At 37.6% G+C, this 21,239-nt stretch overlaps 7 protein-coding genes across 7 annotated transcripts; 2 read left to right on the forward strand and 5 right to left on the reverse strand. All coding sequences in view use genetic code 12, as the record gives it.

The window, feature by feature from the left end:
- Positions 1 to 321: 321 nt before the first annotated feature.
- PVL30_001819 (uncharacterized protein) lies at positions 322 to 3,708 on the forward strand (the record flags this gene model as incomplete). The annotated part of the gene is made up of 1 exon (XM_001526967.2): positions 322 to 3,708. The coding sequence occupies one exon, from the start codon at positions 322 to 324 to the stop codon at positions 3,706 to 3,708; it is 3,387 nt and encodes a 1,128-aa protein (XP_001527017.2).
- A 444-nt stretch (positions 3,709 to 4,152) lies between these two features.
- Positions 4,153 to 6,120, reverse strand: SSC1 (Hsp70 ATPase ssc1; the record flags this gene model as incomplete). The annotated part of the gene is made up of 1 exon (XM_001526968.2): positions 4,153 to 6,120. One exon carries the CDS (start codon positions 6,118 to 6,120, stop codon positions 4,153 to 4,155), a length of 1,968 nt encoding a protein of 655 aa, XP_001527018.2.
- Positions 6,121 to 7,161: 1,041 nt separating this feature from the next.
- On the reverse strand, positions 7,162 to 8,688 carry PVL30_001821 (uncharacterized protein; the record flags this gene model as incomplete). The annotated part of the gene is made up of 1 exon (XM_001526969.2): positions 7,162 to 8,688. The coding sequence occupies one exon, from the start codon at positions 8,686 to 8,688 to the stop codon at positions 7,162 to 7,164; it is 1,527 nt and encodes a 508-aa protein (XP_001527019.2).
- A 639-nt stretch (positions 8,689 to 9,327) lies between these two features.
- Positions 9,328 to 10,611, reverse strand: tgs1 (putative diacylglycerol O-acyltransferase tgs1; the record flags this gene model as incomplete). Its single annotated transcript, XM_001526970.1, has 1 exon — positions 9,328 to 10,611. One exon carries the CDS (start codon positions 10,609 to 10,611, stop codon positions 9,328 to 9,330), a length of 1,284 nt encoding a protein of 427 aa, XP_001527020.2.
- A 651-nt stretch (positions 10,612 to 11,262) lies between these two features.
- Positions 11,263 to 13,980, reverse strand: MCM3 (MCM DNA helicase complex subunit; the record flags this gene model as incomplete). Its single annotated transcript, XM_001526971.2, has 1 exon — positions 11,263 to 13,980. One exon carries the CDS (start codon positions 13,978 to 13,980, stop codon positions 11,263 to 11,265), a length of 2,718 nt encoding a protein of 905 aa, XP_001527021.2.
- A 522-nt stretch (positions 13,981 to 14,502) lies between these two features.
- NOC4 (Maturation and nuclear export of 40S ribosomal subunits interacting protein) lies at positions 14,503 to 16,194 on the reverse strand (the record flags this gene model as incomplete). Its single annotated transcript, XM_001526973.2, has 1 exon — positions 14,503 to 16,194. One exon carries the CDS (start codon positions 16,192 to 16,194, stop codon positions 14,503 to 14,505), a length of 1,692 nt encoding a protein of 563 aa, XP_001527023.2.
- Positions 16,195 to 18,196: 2,002 nt separating this feature from the next.
- On the forward strand, positions 18,197 to 20,023 carry PVL30_001825 (uncharacterized protein; the record flags this gene model as incomplete). The annotated part of the gene is made up of 1 exon (XM_001526974.2): positions 18,197 to 20,023. The coding sequence occupies one exon, from the start codon at positions 18,197 to 18,199 to the stop codon at positions 20,021 to 20,023; it is 1,827 nt and encodes a 608-aa protein (XP_001527024.2).
- Positions 20,024 to 21,239: the final 1,216 nt, after the last annotated feature.

A 21,239-nucleotide genomic window follows, 5' to 3' on the forward strand; every position in this document is an offset into this window, starting at 1 on the left:
AAAAAAAAAAATTTTTAAATAAAGAAGAAAAGAGATTGAGGACAAACAGTGCAGAATTTCAGGTGGTATCACATTCAGCATACAATACGAGATTTCACATTCTACTGGATCATAGTGCAGATCTCTTATTGTTCAGCTAACTACCTCGTCGCATAGCATTGATTACAACAAACATATTGGAACCACATACATAAAGGTGATTGATTATTGAATAAATTAAAGTAAAATAAAAATAAAAATAAAAATAAATAAAAATCAATTAATCAATTGATTAATTAACTGTATATATATATATAAAGATATCTCATAAACTTTATCAGCATGCCAGTTCCCCAATTCCAAGTTCCTTCGCCACCCCCAACAAGACGAAATAGCCTAAGAATTCAACAAAACCGACGGACTCAACGAAATCAGAGGAAGCATATTCTATCGGACTATCATCCCAGGCCATCGTATTCTACTTCAGCACTAAATACTTTGTCGTCATACAATTACCATCGTCTCTACCCTAATAAGCATAGAAGAATGTCGCTGATCTCAGATACACAATTACTCGCACCAATGACCCAGGCATCATTGAATAGACTCGAAGTCGCCACTACGTCCACTGCATCATTACCTTTGTCTTTACCATACTACTTGATTGATGATCCCGAAAACAATGGCTCAAACTTTAATGGTTCTAGTGCATCAGAAGAGAGAGCACTGGTATACAAGAATCAAGCAAGCATAGAAAAGAAAATTACATCACAAGAAGTACAAGAAGTACAAGAAGTACAAGAAGTACAAGAAGTACAAGAAGTACAAGAAGTACAAAATCCTAATCATCATCACCAGCAGCAACAGCAACAGCAACAGCAACAGCGATCGCTTGCCCTCTCGCCACCAAAACATGATTTTGTTAGAATCCCCATTAGTCCAGTCGATGATAGATTCAACCAAGTGCCTCAAAGGTTTAGTCAATTTATTACTGATCAACAAATACCATACAACTCACAGGGCTCGGATAACTTATCACTATTATCACACAGTGATGCAGGTCATAAAGAAGGTAAAGATGGACAGGATCGTAGCTATTTAAGCCACCAAGCTCATTCTACAACACAGCACAGTCGATTAGACCCCAAATCGGGCTCATCTTCTTCAAAATCCAAACTTTATTCATCTACTCAGCTACCACAAGCAAGTGCAAATGCAAATGCACTGAACACACCACCGTCAACTAATAAACCATCAAAACCTCACCACCAGCATTACCACCACCACCACCACCACCACGAACAACAACAATTATTTGAGCCGGCTCATGCCAGAAACATTTCCGACTCTATGGGATCACAAGCAACCATTTTTTCTACACGCATGGACCCCGAACATACTGCAAATGATCATCCATTGTTATTGGGTAGTAATAATAGACCAAGAACAATTAACAGCAGCTTGAGGAAAACGCGCACGTTATTTGGCAGCAAGAAAAAGAGCAAGAGAACCAGCACAGTTCGTGTTTATCACGATACAACATCTTCGGTGGCTTCGTCACTAATCAACACGTCATCAGTACAATCCAGCAGTAGCTTGATGCGAAAGAATGCCATTCGCACAAATCAGGGCAGTTGGCTCTATAGATTGAAATTGAGATTGAAGAAAATGATTGAAAAGTTTAAATTCTACAGCTTTAGAGCGTCATCTTCACGTAAAAGAAATGCTAGCATCAAAAGGAGAAAAAGTTTAGCAAAGGCTACATTTGAAACTTCTCAACTGCGTAATCAGTTGAGAAAATCGAGTACATTGGTGAGAAAACAACGTGAAAACCCACAGAACAAGGATTTGAAACGAATCGCATCTATGAAACTTTCAAAAAGGGCCAAAACCTCACCCTTGTTAGCTGGAAAAAAGGCATCTTCTTTGGAAATATCTACTCCATTAACCAACCCCAACTTGGGTAAACTTCCTGTGTTTCATGTTGCTAAAATGGATCAAGACTTGAAAAATGCCGCTGGTATTATCGGACCTCCTTCCAATCAACTACTACCTCAATCACAAGGATCTGGCTATATAGTCGAAACTACGATCCCGCGTGTAAATAGGCTCAACACTGTTAATGAATATCAGAACATGCCCTTGTCACCAGAAGAAATTGTTGACGAAAGTGCCGGGAAATATAAACATTTGTCCAAATATATTCAGCAACAGGAAACCCATTACCTTAATAATATAGACGCGAAAACCACAACGGGATCTAAAGCTGAACCCAATATGGATATCTCCAATATTTCCAACATCTCCAAGATGATTGCTAATACAGCTGCTGCACGTGAAATCGAGGAGTTTCCTTCACCACAAATTGATGGATATAGTGAATTCAACACTGAGCCTTCCGGAGTCTCGTCTTCCTATCAGCAGCATGCACCACCTCCACCTCCACATTTGGATCATTCTTATATCGATACAGCTACAGTCGCAATTCCTACCGCCTCTGTTGCGAATGGAACACTTTTTAATGATGAAAATATAGTTGGCTCGCTGAACCAGCACAAGGATTCAACTACTTTCACAGAATTAAAGCATAAGCATCAACCAAAGATTATCACAAAGCCACTAAATCATGAATATACATTGGAACAGCTCTGGTGCAGTTACTTAAAGCAAGTTCTTTGCAAGAGAATCTTGTTGCGTAATGAGATTAATCAATTCCAAAATTTCATGATCACAAAGGAAACCAGTGATGTCATTAATCATATTTTTGAACAGGTTAGAGTATCGCAGGAGGAGTCGGCGTTGCCATCGAGGCAACCTTCGAAGATTGAAAGCACAAACAGTCCTCGTGTGGTTATTTCATCAAATGAATCTCAAGTAGAAAAACAGCTTGAGAATTTGGAAAAGAAAGATATTATCAGCGAAGAAAAAAATAAAAAGCACAATGAAAAGAAGCTTGAAAAATACAAGAATGGCCCTAACCATGCCCATATTGAAAAGCTTGATACGGGCTCTACCTCATCGATCTACTCTACAGAAACAGTCTCATCAATTTCTTCTGAAACAACTTCCACAATTTCTGCTTCTTTGTATTCATCAATGAATGAGCATGGTGATATATTTATTGATCCACAAGATGAAGAATTTAACAAAAGAGTGTTAAACAGGCGGTCATTGCTTGGAGAAATGTTGGAATACCATTCTTCAGACAACTATTCTTCTGCTGAATCTGATTCTGAAAGTGTTAGTGACAAAGGAGCAGAAGAAGCAGAAGTTGGAGAAGAGGAAGCAAAAGAAAATGAAAATGAAAAAGACAATGAAAATGACGTTCTCGATGAAGATGACGTTGTTAATAAGAGCGTTTCAGATGTTGCTGAACAAATTAGATCATCCATGTCTCCATCACAAACATTTCAACAAATGGAAGGTTCAAGAACCAGCTCTGAAGTATTTTTAAAGAGATATGGTACAATTGTGCTGAGACGATCAACGTCACAAATACCAAGTAGACAGCAACTGATGAAGGAAGAAGAATTTTGTGCAAATGCATCAGTATCAATTAGTCAACAACACCTGTTAGCAGATATGGAAATCGAAACAGGAGGTGACGTGGGCACTGACTTGGTTAAGAAGTCTCCTGAAAAAGGTGATCATATTGAGTTTCTGCAACAACTTCTGCCATTAAAACGTAGTCAGGGGCTTAATCATAGTTTGAGTCAGCTAAGTACATAACGAATATAATAATAGAATAAATGAATTAACGAATTAATACACAAGCGAATATAAACAATTAACGCTTCAAATGAAATTTTAAAGTGAAGTTGTAAAGTAAATAAAAATTTAGCGTGCATAAAACTATTTACAGACTTTACTCTATTTCAATATAAGAGCACCAAAAGTTTCTCCAAAAGGATACCATATTGAAGAAACTGAAGAAAAAAAAAACAATTAGTTCTCAAAACAGAAACTGATAAATATGGTGGACGAATCAACACTTTTGAAAAATAAACAAACACCCATCATTAATGACATATGAAGAAGAAGAAGAAAAAAGAAAAGGAAAAGAAAAAAAGAAAAAAAGAAAAAAAATCAATCAATCGTTAGACTAAAATGAAAGAAAAATATACACATGGATTTAGTCTATAGTTTGTTCCCGTTTACTTCATCTCTTCTTTTTTAATTCTTAGGTTCTTCAGATGATGATGAGGATGAGGATGATGAGTCACCACCGTCTTTGTAAAGGTCCTTGAATAAGTTGATAGCTTCGTTTTGTAACTCTTCAGTCTTTTGTTTCAATTCTTCAGCAACAACTTCTTCACCAGCTTGAGCCTTGAGAACAATTTCTCTCAACTTAGCAATAGATTCCTTGATCTTGTCAACTGCTTCAGTAGACAATTTCTCCTTGTGTTCATTCAATGAGTTTTCGGTATCATTACATAATTGATCGGCTCTGTTGGCAGTCTCGATAGCTTCCCTTCTAGCTTTATCAGACTCAGCAAACTTCTCAGCATCGTTGACCATCTTTTCAATTTCGGCATCAGACAAACCTGAAGAGCCAGCAACGGTGATCGAAGCGTCCTTGTTGGAAGCCTTGTCTCTAGCTGAGACCTTGATGATACCATCAGTATCAATGTCGAAAGTAACTTCAATTTGTGGGACACCTTTTGGTGCTGGTGGAATACCAGACAAGGTAAAGTTACCAATCAATTTGTTGTCTCTAGTCAATTCTCTTTCACCTTGGAAAACTCTGATTTCAACTGAGGTTTGACCAGCAGATGCAGTTGAGAAAATTTGTGATTTCTTAGCTGGAATGGTGGTGTTTCTAGAAATCAATCTAGCAAAGACACCACCCATGGTCTCGATACCCAATGACAATGGGGTAACGTCCAACAAAACAACGTCCTTAACTTCACCAGCAAGGATACCACCTTGAATAGCAGCACCCATAGCAACGGCTTCATCTGGGTTGACAGCCTTTGATGGTTCCTTACCAAAGATTTGCTTAACAGTTTCAACAACCTTTGGCATTCTTGACATACCACCAACCAAGATGACTTCAGAGACATCGGATGCAGTTAATCCGGCATCCTTCAATGCCTTCTTACAAGGCTCGATGGTCTTCTTGATCAATCCTTCAACCAAGTTTTCGTATTGAGCTCTTGAGATCTTTTGGTTGATGTGCTTTGGTCCTGAAGCATCAGCAGTGATAAATGGCAAATTAATGTCGGTAGACACAGTTGATGACAATTCAATCTTGGCCTTTTCAGCAGCTTCTCTGATACGTTGGATGGCCATTCTGTCCTTGGATAAATCAATACCTGATTCCTTCTTAAATGCATCAACAATGTATCTAACCAAAGCAATATCGAAATCTTCACCACCCAAGTGAGTGTCACCGTTGGTGGACTTCACTTCAAAAACACCTGCACCAATGTCCAAGATGGAGATATCAAAAGTACCACCACCCAAATCGAAAACAGCGACAACTTCACCATCTTTCTTCTCCAAACCATAAGCCAAAGCAGCAGCAGTTGGTTCGTTAACAACTCTCAAAACGTTCAAACCAACAATCTTACCGGCATCCTTGGTGGCTTGTCTTTGAGCATCGTTGAAGTATGCTGGCACTGTGACAACAGCACTGTTGATCTTCTTACCCAAAGCAGCTTCAGCAGTCTCTTTCATCTTGTTCAAAACAAAACCACCAATTTGTTGTGGTGAGTATTGTTCGCCTCTAGCTTCCAACCAAGCATCACCATTGTTGTGCTTGACAATCTTGTATGGAACTTCATTGATGTCTCTTTGAACTTCCTTGTCCTCGAATCTTCTACCAATCAAACGCTTGGTGGCAAACAAGGTGTTTTCTGGGTTGACAACAGCTTGACGTTTGGCTGGAATACCAACCAATCTTTCATTGTCCTTGGTGAAGGCAACAATTGATGGGGTAGTTCTTCCACCTTCCGAGTTCTCCAAGATCTTAGGGGTCTTACCTTCCATCACAGCAACAGCTGAGTTGGTGGTACCCAAGTCGATACCGATAACTGGACCAGTTGGTGCAGCAGTGGATTGAGCACGACTGACAGCAAACTTGGCAAAGGCCGGGAGTTGATGTTGAGTATTTCTCAAAGATGATCTAACAGCTAACATTCTGTTTTTCTATAATGATGACGTTTATTCTTTTCTTTTGAAAGTGAAAAGAAGATTAGAATAAATGAAAAAAAAAAAAGAAAATTTTTTATATTAAAATTAGCTTCAAGAAAAAGTAGGTGGCGGAAAGAACGAAATAGAAAATTTTTATACTTTTTGTAGAACTCGGGGTTTCAAGTGAAAAATTGCGCACCCTCCCACTCAATGTGATTTGTGTGTGTGTGTGTGTGTGTGTGTGTGTGTAAGGGAACGAAGGAACAAGAAGCAAATAGAAAAAAAATAGAAAAAAAATAGACTGTGATGGAAAAGTATAGAACCTCATGGTACAACGCTACCATATGTTCAAATCGCCACACCCACGCACACACCGACACTCACTCACAGGTGCCATCTTCTACTCAATAGTAACTAATAGTTACAATGAATACATTCTATCAATAGCCATATATGTAACTGTAAAATACTGACATTGCAAAACAAAAGCATCAACAGAAGTTTAATTAAAGCGAAAACACTTTTATTCTATAATTTATTACCACTTTTAGCGAAACACCATCTACGTGGATTTATATATATATTTGTATATGTATATTTCTTTTTTTTTTCTAGTGTTGTAATTTTATTGTTCGGTGTATATTTTCAAATTGATAGTGTCTATGCTCTTATATAAACTGATTAATGATGATATTTACCATTTTATTCTCGGGAATACAGAATATAACGAGCAAAACGAAAAAGAGAAAGAGAAAGAGAAAGAACAACAACGACAACAGCAGCAGCAACGACAACAGCAACAGCAAAAAAAACTACAAGTGAAATGAAGCTGTTAAAATAATATCATACTTCAAATCAGACTTATGGGGGAGGTACGACAAGAAGCCGGGGATTAAAATATTACTGAGAAATGCAAAAACGAAATAATGAAACAAGAAAAAAATAAAAAATAAAAAAAAAAAAGTTAATAAACCCCAAAAAAAATTGGATTAACAATTGTAGTTCTTTCAATACCAGATGCACGTCGACTCCCTAGTGACTTAAAAATCAATAGGAAGAAGGTGCCTGTAAAGAATTGCTTTCGAGTTGTGGCGGTAAGTGTCCATTCATTATCCATGTCAAGGACTTTTCCATTCTAAACTCCTCCAAAATGGCAATGACCTCTAAATCAGTCTTTCCAAGACTTTTTGCATACTTCTTGATTGTATCGCATAGCCTCTTTCTTCTCTGATATCGCTTACTATCTTTTGTCTTGGAATCGCCTCTCCAGTTAAGTTTTCCATACTTATTGTCCAATTCACAGAGCGGTTCTTGACCATTGTATCCTTTGTAGAATTCGTCGTATATCTCCTGCACTGTCGAGGGAATATGCAAAAATTCAATTTTGATCTTACGGTCTACTGTTGCACCTTTCTTGACCCCCATATTTTCGTTCCTACATGACTCGTCATGAGAGTGGGCTACTTGGTGGCTAGATACGCTGTCATCAGATATTTCTTGGTCTTTCATTCCAGCACCAAGTTCTGTATCCATTTCAACTTCAACTGCCGCGTCATCTCCAGTATGCATTCCAGCTTTAACTCCAGCTACAATCTTCGGTCTCTTGTGTCGATTATTCTCCAGCAGTCGATCTTGTAAAGTCGTGCCATTTGCAGCAGATGCTATTCCTCGACTATGATTCTTGTGGAACACGTTTGAATGAAAATTTCCTTCATCTCCATTCCTTTTAGACGCTTTTAAGATATGAGACCCATTTATAGCATCTGCGTGCTGAATTCGGGGATTCATCTCTATATTATTATTAAGTACTGAGGAAGAATTATTTTGAAGCTGCAAAAGAGATCGAGGTTGGCTCGTTAAAAATTGAGGCTGAGTGTGGTGTCGATGTTTGTGAATATTCAGATGAATCCCTACTCCTGGCGTTACGGGTGCTTCCATTTCACCATTGTGTTCAACGTTTCGTACATTTACGCCATTGTGTAAAGTTCTCACCATCTGCGTATCATTTGGTGCTGGTGCTGTTGTTGTTGTTGCTGCTGCTGCTGGTGGTGGTTTGGGTGCTACAGTTGTGAGTATAGAATTCTGTGAAAACTCATGACCAGTATCTTGGCCCATGGTTGAAACAGGTAAAGGCCCATGTATATGACCACGTATACGTTCATGAATAGACCCCAGTATAGTTTTAGGTGTGAAACCAGGTGTGGGTCCAGGGAAATGTCTTTCTTCGTTTGCGACATGAACTTTTTGAGCTGTTTCCTCTCTACGTTCCTCAACAACTTCCATTAACAACGACATGATTTTTTCCAACTTCACATTCTGAAAGTCAACCTGCTGTCTTAATAGGGATACCTCTTGCAGCAAAGTTGTAAGACTATCTTGGATAGTGATGGACAGTTGTACTAGTTTATCATGCAAGTACGAGATCGAAGCATTATGATCTGATCGGTGCTGTGAATTTCTTTTTGGCGAGGCGCTAGGGCTACTGGTATTGCAATTGCTATTGCTATTGCTATTGCCGTTACTACGGCTATTATCTGTAGTGTTGTTGTCACCTTCCTTGGTAATATTTGGCATGAGAAAATGATAGAACTGTCTCCTTTATGTGTATAGTATGTGTCCGCAATGAGCGGGGAAACTAGGGGAGGACTGGGGGAGCTGCGGTACTAGTGAGAGGTTCAGAGTAAATCATTTGTGAAGGATCTTCCGACAGAAAATGTCGTCAAAATGTCGTGGGCTTTGCTCAACGTCCTTTGCTTTTCTTCGCAGCAGCAGCAGCACCACCATCAAAATGGGAAATACTAAAACCCAGTAAATAAAATAAAGATCGGGATGTTTGTTACAAGGAAACAAAAATAACAAAAGAAAAAAAGAACAGAGAAAAGTAGCGTTGATTAAAATGAAGATGCTTTTTTTTTTACTTTATTTGTTAAACTGGTATATCCTATATTTGTTCTGAAACAAACCATGATTTAGCGAACTGAATGTTTAAAAATTACAAATTTGCATTTTATTGTCTATAGTTACTATTAAATGTATTTCATTCTAGATAGAAAATTGCATAGTGTCTTTTTTTTTTGTTGTCTATAATATTTGAGATTAACACTTTACCAAACTAATGTTGGTCTACTTCCATACCGCATCTTTCATCTATTAAATTAGTTATGTTTGTATTCTATTGTTCTAAATCGACACATGGTCCTGAAAAGAGTCTTGCTATAGCTCATTGTTCAGTTCCAGTTCCAGCCCCAGTTCCAGTTCCAGTTCCAACCCCAACTCCAACCCCAAATCTTGTTCCATCTCTGTATCTTTCCCATAAGTTGGTGAACCTCGTTCAAACTCATTCATTAATGCCTCCTCGCTGATATCATCCAACTCATCAAATCTGGCTGTAAATGAATCACCAAAGAGGGCCAACATTGCCACCGAACGACCCTTGGAATTTATATAAATGACACGGCACTTTTTGAAATCTCCATATACTTCCTTTGTGGCCATACTCAATTGCATGAGATTAGACAGCTTCGGTAAAAATAGTCCAATATTGTCCGCATACTGCTTCATAGTTCGCAACAAATCCACAATATTAAAAGGTTTCATCTCATATACGTTAAATTCGTTCTTGTCATAGTTTGTACCACCCCATGGTGGTGAACTGAAAATGAAGTCAAAACATTGAGTTGGAATAGACGATGAAGTGACATCACTTGAGCTTAACTCAACTGGTGTATCAATTGCATTCGCAACTTTTACTCTCCTTTCTTCGAGTATTTTCTCTGGTATCCAATCTAAATTTATAGTGCCATTGTCTTTTCTCTTTGTAATCTCTGCCCAGTCCGCTTGTAATGTCCATACCTTATCGTCCACTCCATACACTTGACAATTTCGTTCTGTGCAATACAAATTTGTTCTATTGATGTCAATTGCACCAACAGATTCAAAGTAACGTGCAAACTGTATTGTATTGCCACCGCCTCCACAACATACATCTAAACCATATTGTGCATCTGTTGGTAAAAGCTTCACAAATAGCTGAGCAGTATACTTGGCAACCAATTCCGAGGTAACACTATACCACAACTCCTCGGAAAGGAAAATTCCTTCATCATATTTGGAAAACAATTCATATCGTCTCGTCCAAAACTTTTGTACTGATGGAGGTAGTGTATAGTATGTGTGCATCAACAATTCCCCACTATAGTAATTATTTGGATCTTGCAGCTCAGAAGTTCCTTCTTCAAAGTAGTTTTCGTCTGCTATGGATTTTGAAGCATCGTTTTGTTTCCATTTGGCTTTGTTCTTATTTTTCTTATTCTTGTTGTTCCGTTTTTTCCTATTATTGCCTTTTTTTTCAACTTTTCCAGGAGGTGGTGTCTGTCGGTTTGGAGAAGCTGTTGAAGAAGGCGAGTTTATGAAATTATTAGTCTCTGCATCTTGAGAATAAATATGAGGCTGAATACTATAGTGATCTGCATGGGCACTGAATTCGGAATCCGACATTCCTCTTGGCTCGAAAAAAAGGGGGAATATGAATTTGCACCAAGATCTATAGATATCTGCAACGGGTTTTAACAAATCTGTGCAACAATGTGTCTCAAAGTATATGTATCTATGTGTGTATGTATGTGTATATCTATGTATGTATGTATGTATGTATGTATGTGTAAATCTATGTATGTATTTACTTATAATTCTATTTATACTATTTTGGTTGGGCGCTACCGTTATTAATGATGAACTGATACAATTTTTACAAAAGACACCATTATTGTGAACCACTAAATATTGTTCCATGAACGTAAAAGAAACAACATTAAAGCTAGTCCACGATAACCAAAAGTTAAACAGCTAAGCATTATAAGAATTAGAGAGAAAGATTTAAAATACAAAAAAAAAAAAACAGAGGAAGAAAGAAAGGAACAGAATATAGGCTCAGGATCATTTCCAAATAAAATAAAGATAAAAATTTAAAAAAATCTAAACAAAAGCTAAGAATAAAAAAAGCGATCTAACAAATCATTAATAATACAACTGCAAAGGAACTCGGGGGGAAAAATTAAGCGGGAGTAGAATAAAAAAGAACTCGAAATAGATTCAAAACCAGATACTCACAAGCCACACTCACATGTCCTTTTCTTCTTCTTCTTCTCTCTAAATACGCCATATTTTGCCACCCTCGAGGAAAATCTTACCTTCGTCCAGCATTCTGTTTGTAGCGCTAAGCAACTCTGCATCGGTAAATTTCTCTTCCTGATCAATTAAATCGTTAACAGCGGCAACTGCAGCATCATAAGGGGCACACTGACTGTCATTGTTGAAGAGTTCAGTTTGAACAACTTGACCCAAAGTTCTAAAGAAAAGCTGGAATCTTTCTTCACTAATGGTGGGCAATTGTTCAGCATTGAGAGTACGATCCGCCAATGGTGTTGTAGTTGCAGGAGGTGCATTATGAGACATCTCAGAAAGTGCGCCTGATGTATTTCTATTGGCCATTGTTGTTGCTACGGATGTTTGTGCTTCTGCTTGTGGTGCATTTGTCAAATGCATGTTTTCAAGTTGCTCTCCTACTAACTGTTCTTCTGCATCAACTGCGTCCGTGTCTCCGACATTTGCTGAAACGGGAGTTGATGGTGGAGATGTGCTTTCTTGGCGTTGAGCTTGCTGTTGTCCCCTCAATCTTGTTCGTCTCTCACTTGGTCTCAAGTTATCCACCTCTTCTTCTTCTTCTTGTTGTTCTTCTTCTTGTTCTTCTTCTCCCTTCTCATCCCCGGATACTTCCAGGTCAGAATCGAGTGCTTCAGCTTCGGTCCTTCTCTTTTTCTTATGTTGTTTCTTTGCAATTTCTTTGAATAAAGCAAATCTCAACATTTCTTCAGCAACTTTTGCATCTTTGACTTCAACAGTTTTCGAAAGCCTTACTTTAGCGTGAGCTGTTGCAAGACGAATTAATGTTTCCAAAGTTCTCGCTGTTATTGGTGCTGTATTTCTTTGGTTATTACCAATCAAATCATTACGCAAGGAAGAATATGTAACAACAATGTAATCGGATGCGCTCTTTGTCAAAACTGGCTTGATTCTTTGTTTGGCATATTGAATATATTTCTTGAGAAATGGAATGGATAAGATAGTTGGTGACTTCTTACCGCGCCCCGTTTTGGCAACGCCCGCGTGTAGTAGAGCATTGAATTTCTGAAAAACTGGCTGCTCCAACAACTCCTTTTCGTTGGTTTCGTCGTCCCCAACTGCAAGTGTCACACTTGATTTCTCGCGAATAGGTTCACCTTCCATCATACCTGGAGCAATGAACCTGTGCATTCTCAATACATGCTCCGAAATGACTCTATCCTTTGTGGGATTTACATCATCCGTAACGACAAATAACAAGTCAAAACGCGATAATAAGGAATCTGGTAACGCGATATTCTTGTGTGGATCTTTGTGAACATCGTATTGCCCAAACACTGGATTGGCAGCTGCAATAACTGAACATCTAGCATTTAGTGATGTGTGAATACCTGCCTTGGCAATAGTAACGGTTTGTTGTTCCATCACTTCGTGAATAGCAACTCTATCGGAATCAGACATTTTGTCAAACTCATCAATACACACAATACCTCGATCAGCCAAAACCATTGCACCTGCTTCCAATCTCCTTTCACCAGTTTCCTTATCAGTGGTGACTGCCGCAGTCAAACCAACACCTGAGGAACCTCTACCCGTAGTGGCTATCGCCAAAGATGCTGTGTTTAACACAAACCTCAAGATTTGCGACTTGGCAGTCGATGGGTCACCCACCATCAAGATATTAATATCACCTCTCAAATGTGTTCCATTATCCAAGTTCTTTTCAACACCACCCATCATCATCAACAAGACTGCCTTTTTAATGTATTCAAACCCATAAATCGAGGGAGCGAGCGATTGGGACAAAGTTTCAAATATGTTCTTCTCCTTTGAAAGCTTGTTGATATTTCTTATATCTTGATCAGTAATCTTTTCTTGTGAAGCTACACCAGTAGACCTGGCATGCAATGGATAAACTGAGTTCCCCAAGATAACGGTTTTGAACGAAGAATTGTTATTAGCACCACCGCCCAAGGCTCTGTAAACACCAACTATTTGAACACGATCACCTGGCTTTGTCAAGTCAACCAAATCATCGTCGAGTATCACGTCAACCGATCTTGGTAATTGGCCAGCTGGTGCTGTCTCTGGCATTTCTTGAACAGAGATTTTCTGATGATCTCTGTATGTGGAATACCCATACTCGGTAGTTAATTTATTTCCCTCCATATCTTCTGTTGGGTAAATTGCCGGTGTCGAGATGGCATCAAATGAAGTGGTTTGGTCTCTGTACTCTCTTGCGTAAAACCTTCCTGTTGCCTCTGCATAATGTACCGATCTAATAACTTTGGGGCGCACCAATGAGGCACGTGTGACAATACCTTCAATGGAAACCATTTTCGACAAATAACTAGAGTCAATGGAACGAGCAGTAACCGAGTGACTACCAAAAGCCCCTTTGAAACTCAAATAGTATTGCTGACTGGAATCGAACTCCGAGGGAAAATCTGAATCTGAAGGATCGTATATTGTCAACACTGTGTCTCTCAAAGCACGTTCGCATGCCGGAAGGTAATCCGCTGGTTGATTAAGCAAACCTTGCCAAAATTCTCGATCAAAATCTCTTATTTGGTCAATGGATACATTGAGTCTATTCTTGCTTTTGATTATAAGGTTTCGAATCTGTGACCTATAATTGATACCGGTATTTGCATCGTCTCTATCTAGAAATTCTTGAAATCTACGCACTCTGTCACCAAATACAGCATCCAACGGTTGCTCATCAAACTGTGTGTTGTCGTTCATTGTAGGTATATTATTTATAACAAACTAACGTTGATTGCAAAAAAATTAAAAACGAAAAAAGAAAAGGAAAAAAATAAAGAACCTGGTATATCCAAACTGAAAAATGAATATGAACCAAAATTGTTTGTCAAATGTTGTATGATTTTTCCTTCTTTTAACAAGGATGATGTGGAAAAAATTAAAAGAAAAAAAAAAACAAGGAAAAGGAAAAGAACGAAAGAAAATGAGAGTGCGCTCAAAAAGGACTATAAAGGTGAGGAAAAGAGAGAAAATGTGTGTGTGAGAAGGATCGAAATTGTAAAAAAAAAAAAAAAAAAAAGTCAAAGATTGTCCAAGACGCGTTCCATTACATTTCCCAAATGGGATAAATAATTAATGGCGTGCACTACCATTAGTATGGTTCTCGTCACCCATTTTTTAAACTATCACTACCACAACCACAACCACAACTACTGCTACCACGATTACTACTGCTCATTAAAACTGCCGCTCATAACACTAATGCACATACTATTTCTAATTCTAAATCGTCCACCCTTCTAATAGCACTCTTTTCTGTCCATCAATATCATTGTTGCTCAAAACATTATCGAATTCCTCATATTCCAAAGCCGTCGCTTGGTTCTTGTACTTCCTGCTCTTCTCAGTCTCCAACAAACTTTGGTAATTCCAATCTAAAAAGTCCTCCATGTTATAGCTGGGTTTCCTAAATGGCTCTCCAAATATCTTTGCCAATGTAGCGATATTTGGATGGTAGTGACTCATCAACGTCTCCATTTCCCAAAGTGATGAGTTTATAGCATTTGTAGCTAAAGGGTTGGCCTCGAGGGCATCAAATGGGTCTTTATAGCCATCCTTATCATCATTAGTCGTGGTGTTGTGGAGCATAACCATACAAGTTGGATGTCTCTTCAACAAATTGTAGATAAATGGAATGACTATAACGACACCTGGAGCACTTGCTGTGAGTGATAATCTAGCAAGTTTCTTGATAAATGACGCAACTAAGCTCGCCGACAAGTGGGTTGAAGATAAAAACAAGTCGCAAAGTCTGAAAAATCTCGATCTATAACGAGTGTATAACAACTCTGGCTTTAACAAAGAATACAACTTGGTGTAAAAATCTGGATATTCGATATTGTAGGTCTTGATGAGCTCGTACAAGGAGTTAAGCGCCAAGATTGGGACAATCAAATCATCTTGAATGTCGTATGAATCGGTAAGGAAATCCATTAAACTTTGAGGTTTGGCCATATACGGAATAATCCTCTTGTGCAATATTAGTAAAGTAGCTTTATACTGAGACGGAAGCAAAGGATATGAGAATATGGTCAATATGCATTTTTGAAACAGTGATTTGAACTGATTATGCTTGTATACTACTGAAGGAAGGTTGTCTTTGGGTATCCAAGTTGGTTGGTTTTCAAGTTCCGTTCCTTTTTCGTTGAAAAGAAGACCATCCTTAATTATAGTCAAAAATTTGGATACAAATACTTGAAGCTCCATTTTAGTTTTGCTTAATTTTTGCGTTTCTAGAAAACCGGAGAGAGCATGGAAAAAATAGTATTGCAAATCCCAGTATCTCGCCATAGTATCAGCAAATTCGAGAATCAAATAATTGTCACTCAACCCATCAGGTAAGATTTTGCCATTCTGGTTTTCAAATAAAGCCGTTATGAGTCCTGTGAAACTATCAACTGGAAACTGTTTGTCTACAAAGATATGCAAGTTTTCCATCTTGAGCAAGTTGAGGTATATTTCGAGCAAATCAAGCTGTAAAGATAGTCCATGTTGGTAGTTGTAAGTCAATATTTGAACAATGTTTGATTTGAAAGATTGCAATTTATCAAGCAACCATTTTGTAACAAGTTTCTCTTTCTGGTCTTGGTTCTTTCTAATTGTCAATCTGCCTTCTTTTGCCAAAGTTTGGAAGCATTTGTACAATACGAGAGCAACTTGACGTCCCAACGACTCTGACTCTAAATTTTCGGTGGGCTTCAGTAAAAGCTGTGTCCCCACTTGTTGTAGCTGCTCTAGTAGAAGTACAAAGTTGTTGTATTTGGACTCACTTGTGATCTCCTGAGATAAATTGTGGATAGACGATATAGATAAAACCAAACTCTCCTTCAGCTGCTCTCCCTCCTCTGCAATGGTTTTTGCTTTCTTGTTGGTCTTCAACACTGAAGTCCCAGTTTTAGATCTTTTTGGAGGCATTGTGGGTATAGGATGTAGTTAATTACTTCAAATTTACCTTATCCAATGTAAGATGAGGTGTATATAGTTGATGCTAAAGAGATGGGGAAGAGAGGGAAAATTACAATAGTTTGTTCACTGTACACGACTCTGCACCAAGAGAAACTTATAATGCCACCCTTCTATAAAGTGTGTATGATACAATTAAAATATTGATACTAAAAGCCAAACAAAAATTAAAAAAAAAAATTAAAAAAAAATCAAAAAAATTAAAAAGAAAAAGTTTTTTTCAAACAAACAAAAAGTTCATCACATCCAATTTCTCTATTCCTTTAAATATTTGATTCTCCCTTTTTTTTTCCCTTTTCTCTTCTTTTTCTTCTTCTTCTTCTTTTTTCCTTTTTTTTTTTTTTCTTCTTTTTCTCTTTGTATGACCTTCCAAGTTTTATACTACATGATGAAATCTCGCGTTTATTCATTCATTGATTAAAGTCCCTTTCTCAAAGTTGTAGTCGGGGTCTTCTTTCGTTTGAGAGGGGGCTCTTGATTCCTTTGAGAGATGTGTCTCTTGACGGAGGCTGGGTATTTAAATGATGAAAGGTGTCTGGCGCAACCTTATCTTGTTACATTTTACAGACGCTTAAAGAGAACTTCTGACCCTATATCTATAAAATTTTGGGTAGTGTCATACCACAACAATTTAGGAGCAAGAGCTGGTGCAATACGATTTGCGATGGAGAAATTGCACAGGATTAATTTTTACCTTTATGGGGACCGGAAAAGGTACATATCTACTCTATTGATTTTGCATAATGGTTCTTCTTGACGAAAACAAAGAGTATCCTTTCTTTTTTCTTTTTGGTGTTTTTGTAAAAAGAAAAAAAAAAAATTTAAAAAATACTTTCTACACCTTTGAGCTGTGGGTGTAGTTTATGTGAAATAGATTTGTAGTGTTGTGAGATCTTAAAAACTATTGTTGTTTCCTCTGTTGTTATATTTAAACTGACATATGTGTCGGTCGCAGTGTATGTGGTGGTGGTGGTGGTGATGGTGGTGGAGATGATGATGATTTATTTTGATGCTTATGGTTCTACAGCAGAGTCATGAAGATGTTTATTGTTTCCAAGATTGTGACGATGACCCTCTATGCAACAAGAAACTTGCAAAAAGGTAGATGACTGTGGCATTTCTGCAAACCTGTACTCAAAATAGCTTTCAAATTAATTCTTTCCTATACTATATTGCATGAAACCGCATGCATAGGATGTGCCATAACGTTTAATTCGATACAACGTCCTGCCTTGAACCAATATAACCTTATTAATCTAATATACTGTCACCACTTTCCTTCTTTTTTTTTTTTCTTTTTGGTATCTCCTGTTACTTGCTATTACTTCGCTTTTATACAAAACCATCTCTAGTCAATTGTTGAAGGTTCCTTGGATCTTGAATCTTACATTGCCAAATTGTTTTATCCTTTATTTTTCTGTCGCTTACTTGCTTGTGTACTTGCGTGCCTGCTTGAGCTTATAGATACAAACTTCGAGATCTCTCATGTCTGTACTGTCATTATTACTATTATGTAGAATCTCAGAGCACCAAAAAAATACGACAGGGAAGAAGAAGAAAAAAAAAATATTATTATTACTATTATTATTATTATTATTAATAATATTAAAAATTAAAATAGCCGAAACAGAAACAGAAACAGAAACAGAAACAGAAACAGAAAAAAGACTTAGGCGGAAATCATGGGGTTAGGAATGGGAAAGAGTAGGAAGAGAAGCGCAAGAGATATGTACAAAAATACATATATCCAGCAAAAGAATCTCGAGTACTTCATTTTTCACCGCAACCTGTATAACATCCTCTTTTTTTTCACTTCTTCCTCCATCTTCCTGAATCCTCATAGTCAATATAGCAAGCTGTTTCCCGTTATTTGCAAATACCTCAAGAAAATTAGAGGAAAATTAAGGCTTGCTAGGACTTTAACGTATAGAATATACAGCTTTATCTTGATCAGATGACGGCGACGGCTACTGCTATGGAGCATGGGAAGGCGAAGGGCACTCTGTTTACAAATGAATTTTCACTAGTTGATGAGTATACCATTGCTAGAACACAAACGGTTGAATATGGAGTAGTTCGCAAATACCTTATCATTACCTTCAGTTCCATTGCATCAATAGTATATTCTACAATTTTGTGCACTGGAGCCATTGTTTACCACTATTACTCCAAATTGATGGGCCGAACCAAGTTTATTGCTCCTGATCTTGAGTCTCGCGGCCATGGTTATACGCCAAGAAAGGCATATGACAATTTAGAGTCAATGACGGCGACTAGTGACTTACGGTACTATGTTCGCGAAATGGGGCTCGATCTTGAAGAATATGATGTTGAGACACCTGATGGGTTTGTACTAGTGCTTCATCACATATATGATCCCAAGGAACGACTGGAGGTGAGGGAATTGAGAAAACCTACGTTTTTGCAGCATGGGTTACTATCGTGTTCCGGAGCCTTTATTGCTACTGGAAAAAACTCGTTGGCATTTTTTTTACATGAAGCGGGGTACGATGTATGGTTGGGCAATAATCGGTCATGGTTTCGTGCAAAAAGTGCGGTGTTGAAAGGTGACTTGTATAATAATGAGTTGTATTGGAAATGGGGTATGAAGGAATTGGCATACTATGACCTTCCATCAATGATTTCCACAGTAATGAGTTTGAAACCACGCCATAAGAAATTAATTTTGTTTGGGCATTCTCAAGGTGGATTGCAAGGTTTTTTAATGTTAAAGAACCCACATTTGGAGTATATACATGACCAAATTGAGTTGTTTGTGCCACTAGCGCCAGCAATCTTTCCGGGCTACCTATTCCACACCCGAAATTTTATCAAGATCTTGTGTCTGCTCCAAAAATGGATGTGGACTATGATATTTGGCTTTTGCGCTGTTTTGCGAAACTTGTGTTTAATGAGGTACTATATTAGTCATACCTGGTTATTTGGTAAGTTGTCCTACTATATGTTTAAATTTCTATTTCGGTGGACCAACCGCAATTGGGGGTCCAACAAAAAAATATGGCATTTTTGTTTTATATTCAATATGAGCTATGTCTCTGTTGAGTTGATGCAGTATTACCTTGGAGGTTTCAACTCTTTTGGGTTTATACTGATGCTTCAACCGGCCGCAGCCTTTGAGCAGAATGAAGAGTTTTCAGCATACGATGTTGCGAGCTGCACCAAGGATGACTCGCAACTGTTTTTTCCGTATCAGAAAAATTGGTTCAACATTGACAAATCGAAGAGGAAGGTGCCTATATTTATTGTTGTGGGGGAAGAAGACTATTTAGTTGATGGTCGTAAACTATGGCAGCATATGATTGATTTTGAGCCTGGCTATACGAATGGTGTGAATTTGGAGTACGTTTCAATACCCACGTATAATCATTTGGATGTGTGCTGGGCAGAAGATATCATTGGTACAATTGGGTATCCATTCAATAAGATTATTGAGAGGATGGCTAAAGCAGCCAAAGAGAGAGAAGTAGAGGAAGAAAAACTAGCTGTAAGCGTTACAGATCTAGTACCGCCTTTAGTAGCCAATCAGACTCAAAGCCAAACTCAAACTCGAAACCAGGATCAATACCGGAACACTGATGGAAATCAATGTGGCGATAGTGCAATTGTTGTGGAAGACAATAATGACTTGGCTTTTAGATTGGTACCGTCCAATATATTGCTCGACAATGTGAATGCTTTAAAAGACAATTCGACATCTGGTGGATTAGTAAAGGACACAGAACTGGATGCGAAGCGGAGGGCACCTATTGAAGTTTACTGATTACATGGTTTAATCAGTTTCGAATAAAAAGTACATAAAGAAATGTCCAAATGCGAGGGTAAAAAAAAAAAAACAAACAAACAAACAAACCAAAAAACAAACAAGAGAATAAGAGAACAAAAGTATACGGATAGAGAGACTTATGGCTAGGAACATAGGAATTAGTCAGATGTTGAACATTAGCTAAAGCCGGACTCCTCTTGTATGCATGTTTCTTCTTTCCTTCACTGTGTTTTTCAATACCATTTTTTGCAGACAGATAATCAACATACTACAAAATTATAGGTTGATTGTGCATTGCACAGGAAGAAATCAGATGATTAGGAATTTACATTCTGAATTAGGAAAACCAAAAAACGAGGTGTTTTTTCTTTTTTTGGATCATCTCATCTAGTTCATGTTGAACCCGCGATGACTTTTGAGACAAACATTGATGAATAATAAATCTCGCAACTCATTTTTCTTTTTTCCTAAAAGGAAAAAGATATGTTCCTCAAGTCAAGTTAATAGGGTATTCCTGTCTTGATCCAAATCGCATTGAGCAGTAATTGTCATGTTTTGTTGGCTAAACAGTTGATCTCAATCTTTTTTATTTTTAATTTATTTATTATTTATTATTTATTATTTTTTTTTTTTTATTATTCTTTTTTTTTGTCTCATTTTGTCTCATTTTGGGTCTTTCCCTTTTTTTATTTGATATAATGTGTCAAAACTTGAAGCCCACTACTTGCATGCAGGAAAAGTAATATGAAAACGTAAATGTATAAACTTACCATCCATTTTCTTCTTCTTCTTCCCTCCTCATCATACAAAAGACAATTAACAATTTTTGGAGGAAACAATAAAGAGGGGGGGGGGGGGGAAATATAAAGGCGGATAGCGGGAAAGAGCTTAAATTGTTATGAAATAAAAAAAGAAAAAAAATTTTATCTTTATATTCGGAAGGAGTATGTTTTTGGAATATAAAAGACTGCTTTGTATTATATTTGTTTGAGTAGTTTTACTGGGTCATGCACGTTGGTAGTGTAAATTGATGCCGCTTTGCGTGGGAGGAGAACGCGGAATTTTTTTTGAAGCGGAACCTTTCTCCAACTCCCACCAGGTCAACCGTTTTAGAGCTTAATCCAATTTGCAAATTCATGTTGTCGTTTTTTTATTTTCTTTTTTGCCTTTTCTTTTCTTTTTCTTGTTTTCTTCTTTTCTTCTTTTCTTGTTT

The sequence above is a fragment of the Lodderomyces elongisporus genome, chromosome 2 (assembly GCF_030384665.1).
Source record: "Lodderomyces elongisporus chromosome 2, complete sequence".
Lineage (NCBI taxonomy): Eukaryota > Fungi > Ascomycota > Pichiomycetes > Serinales > Debaryomycetaceae > Lodderomyces > Lodderomyces elongisporus.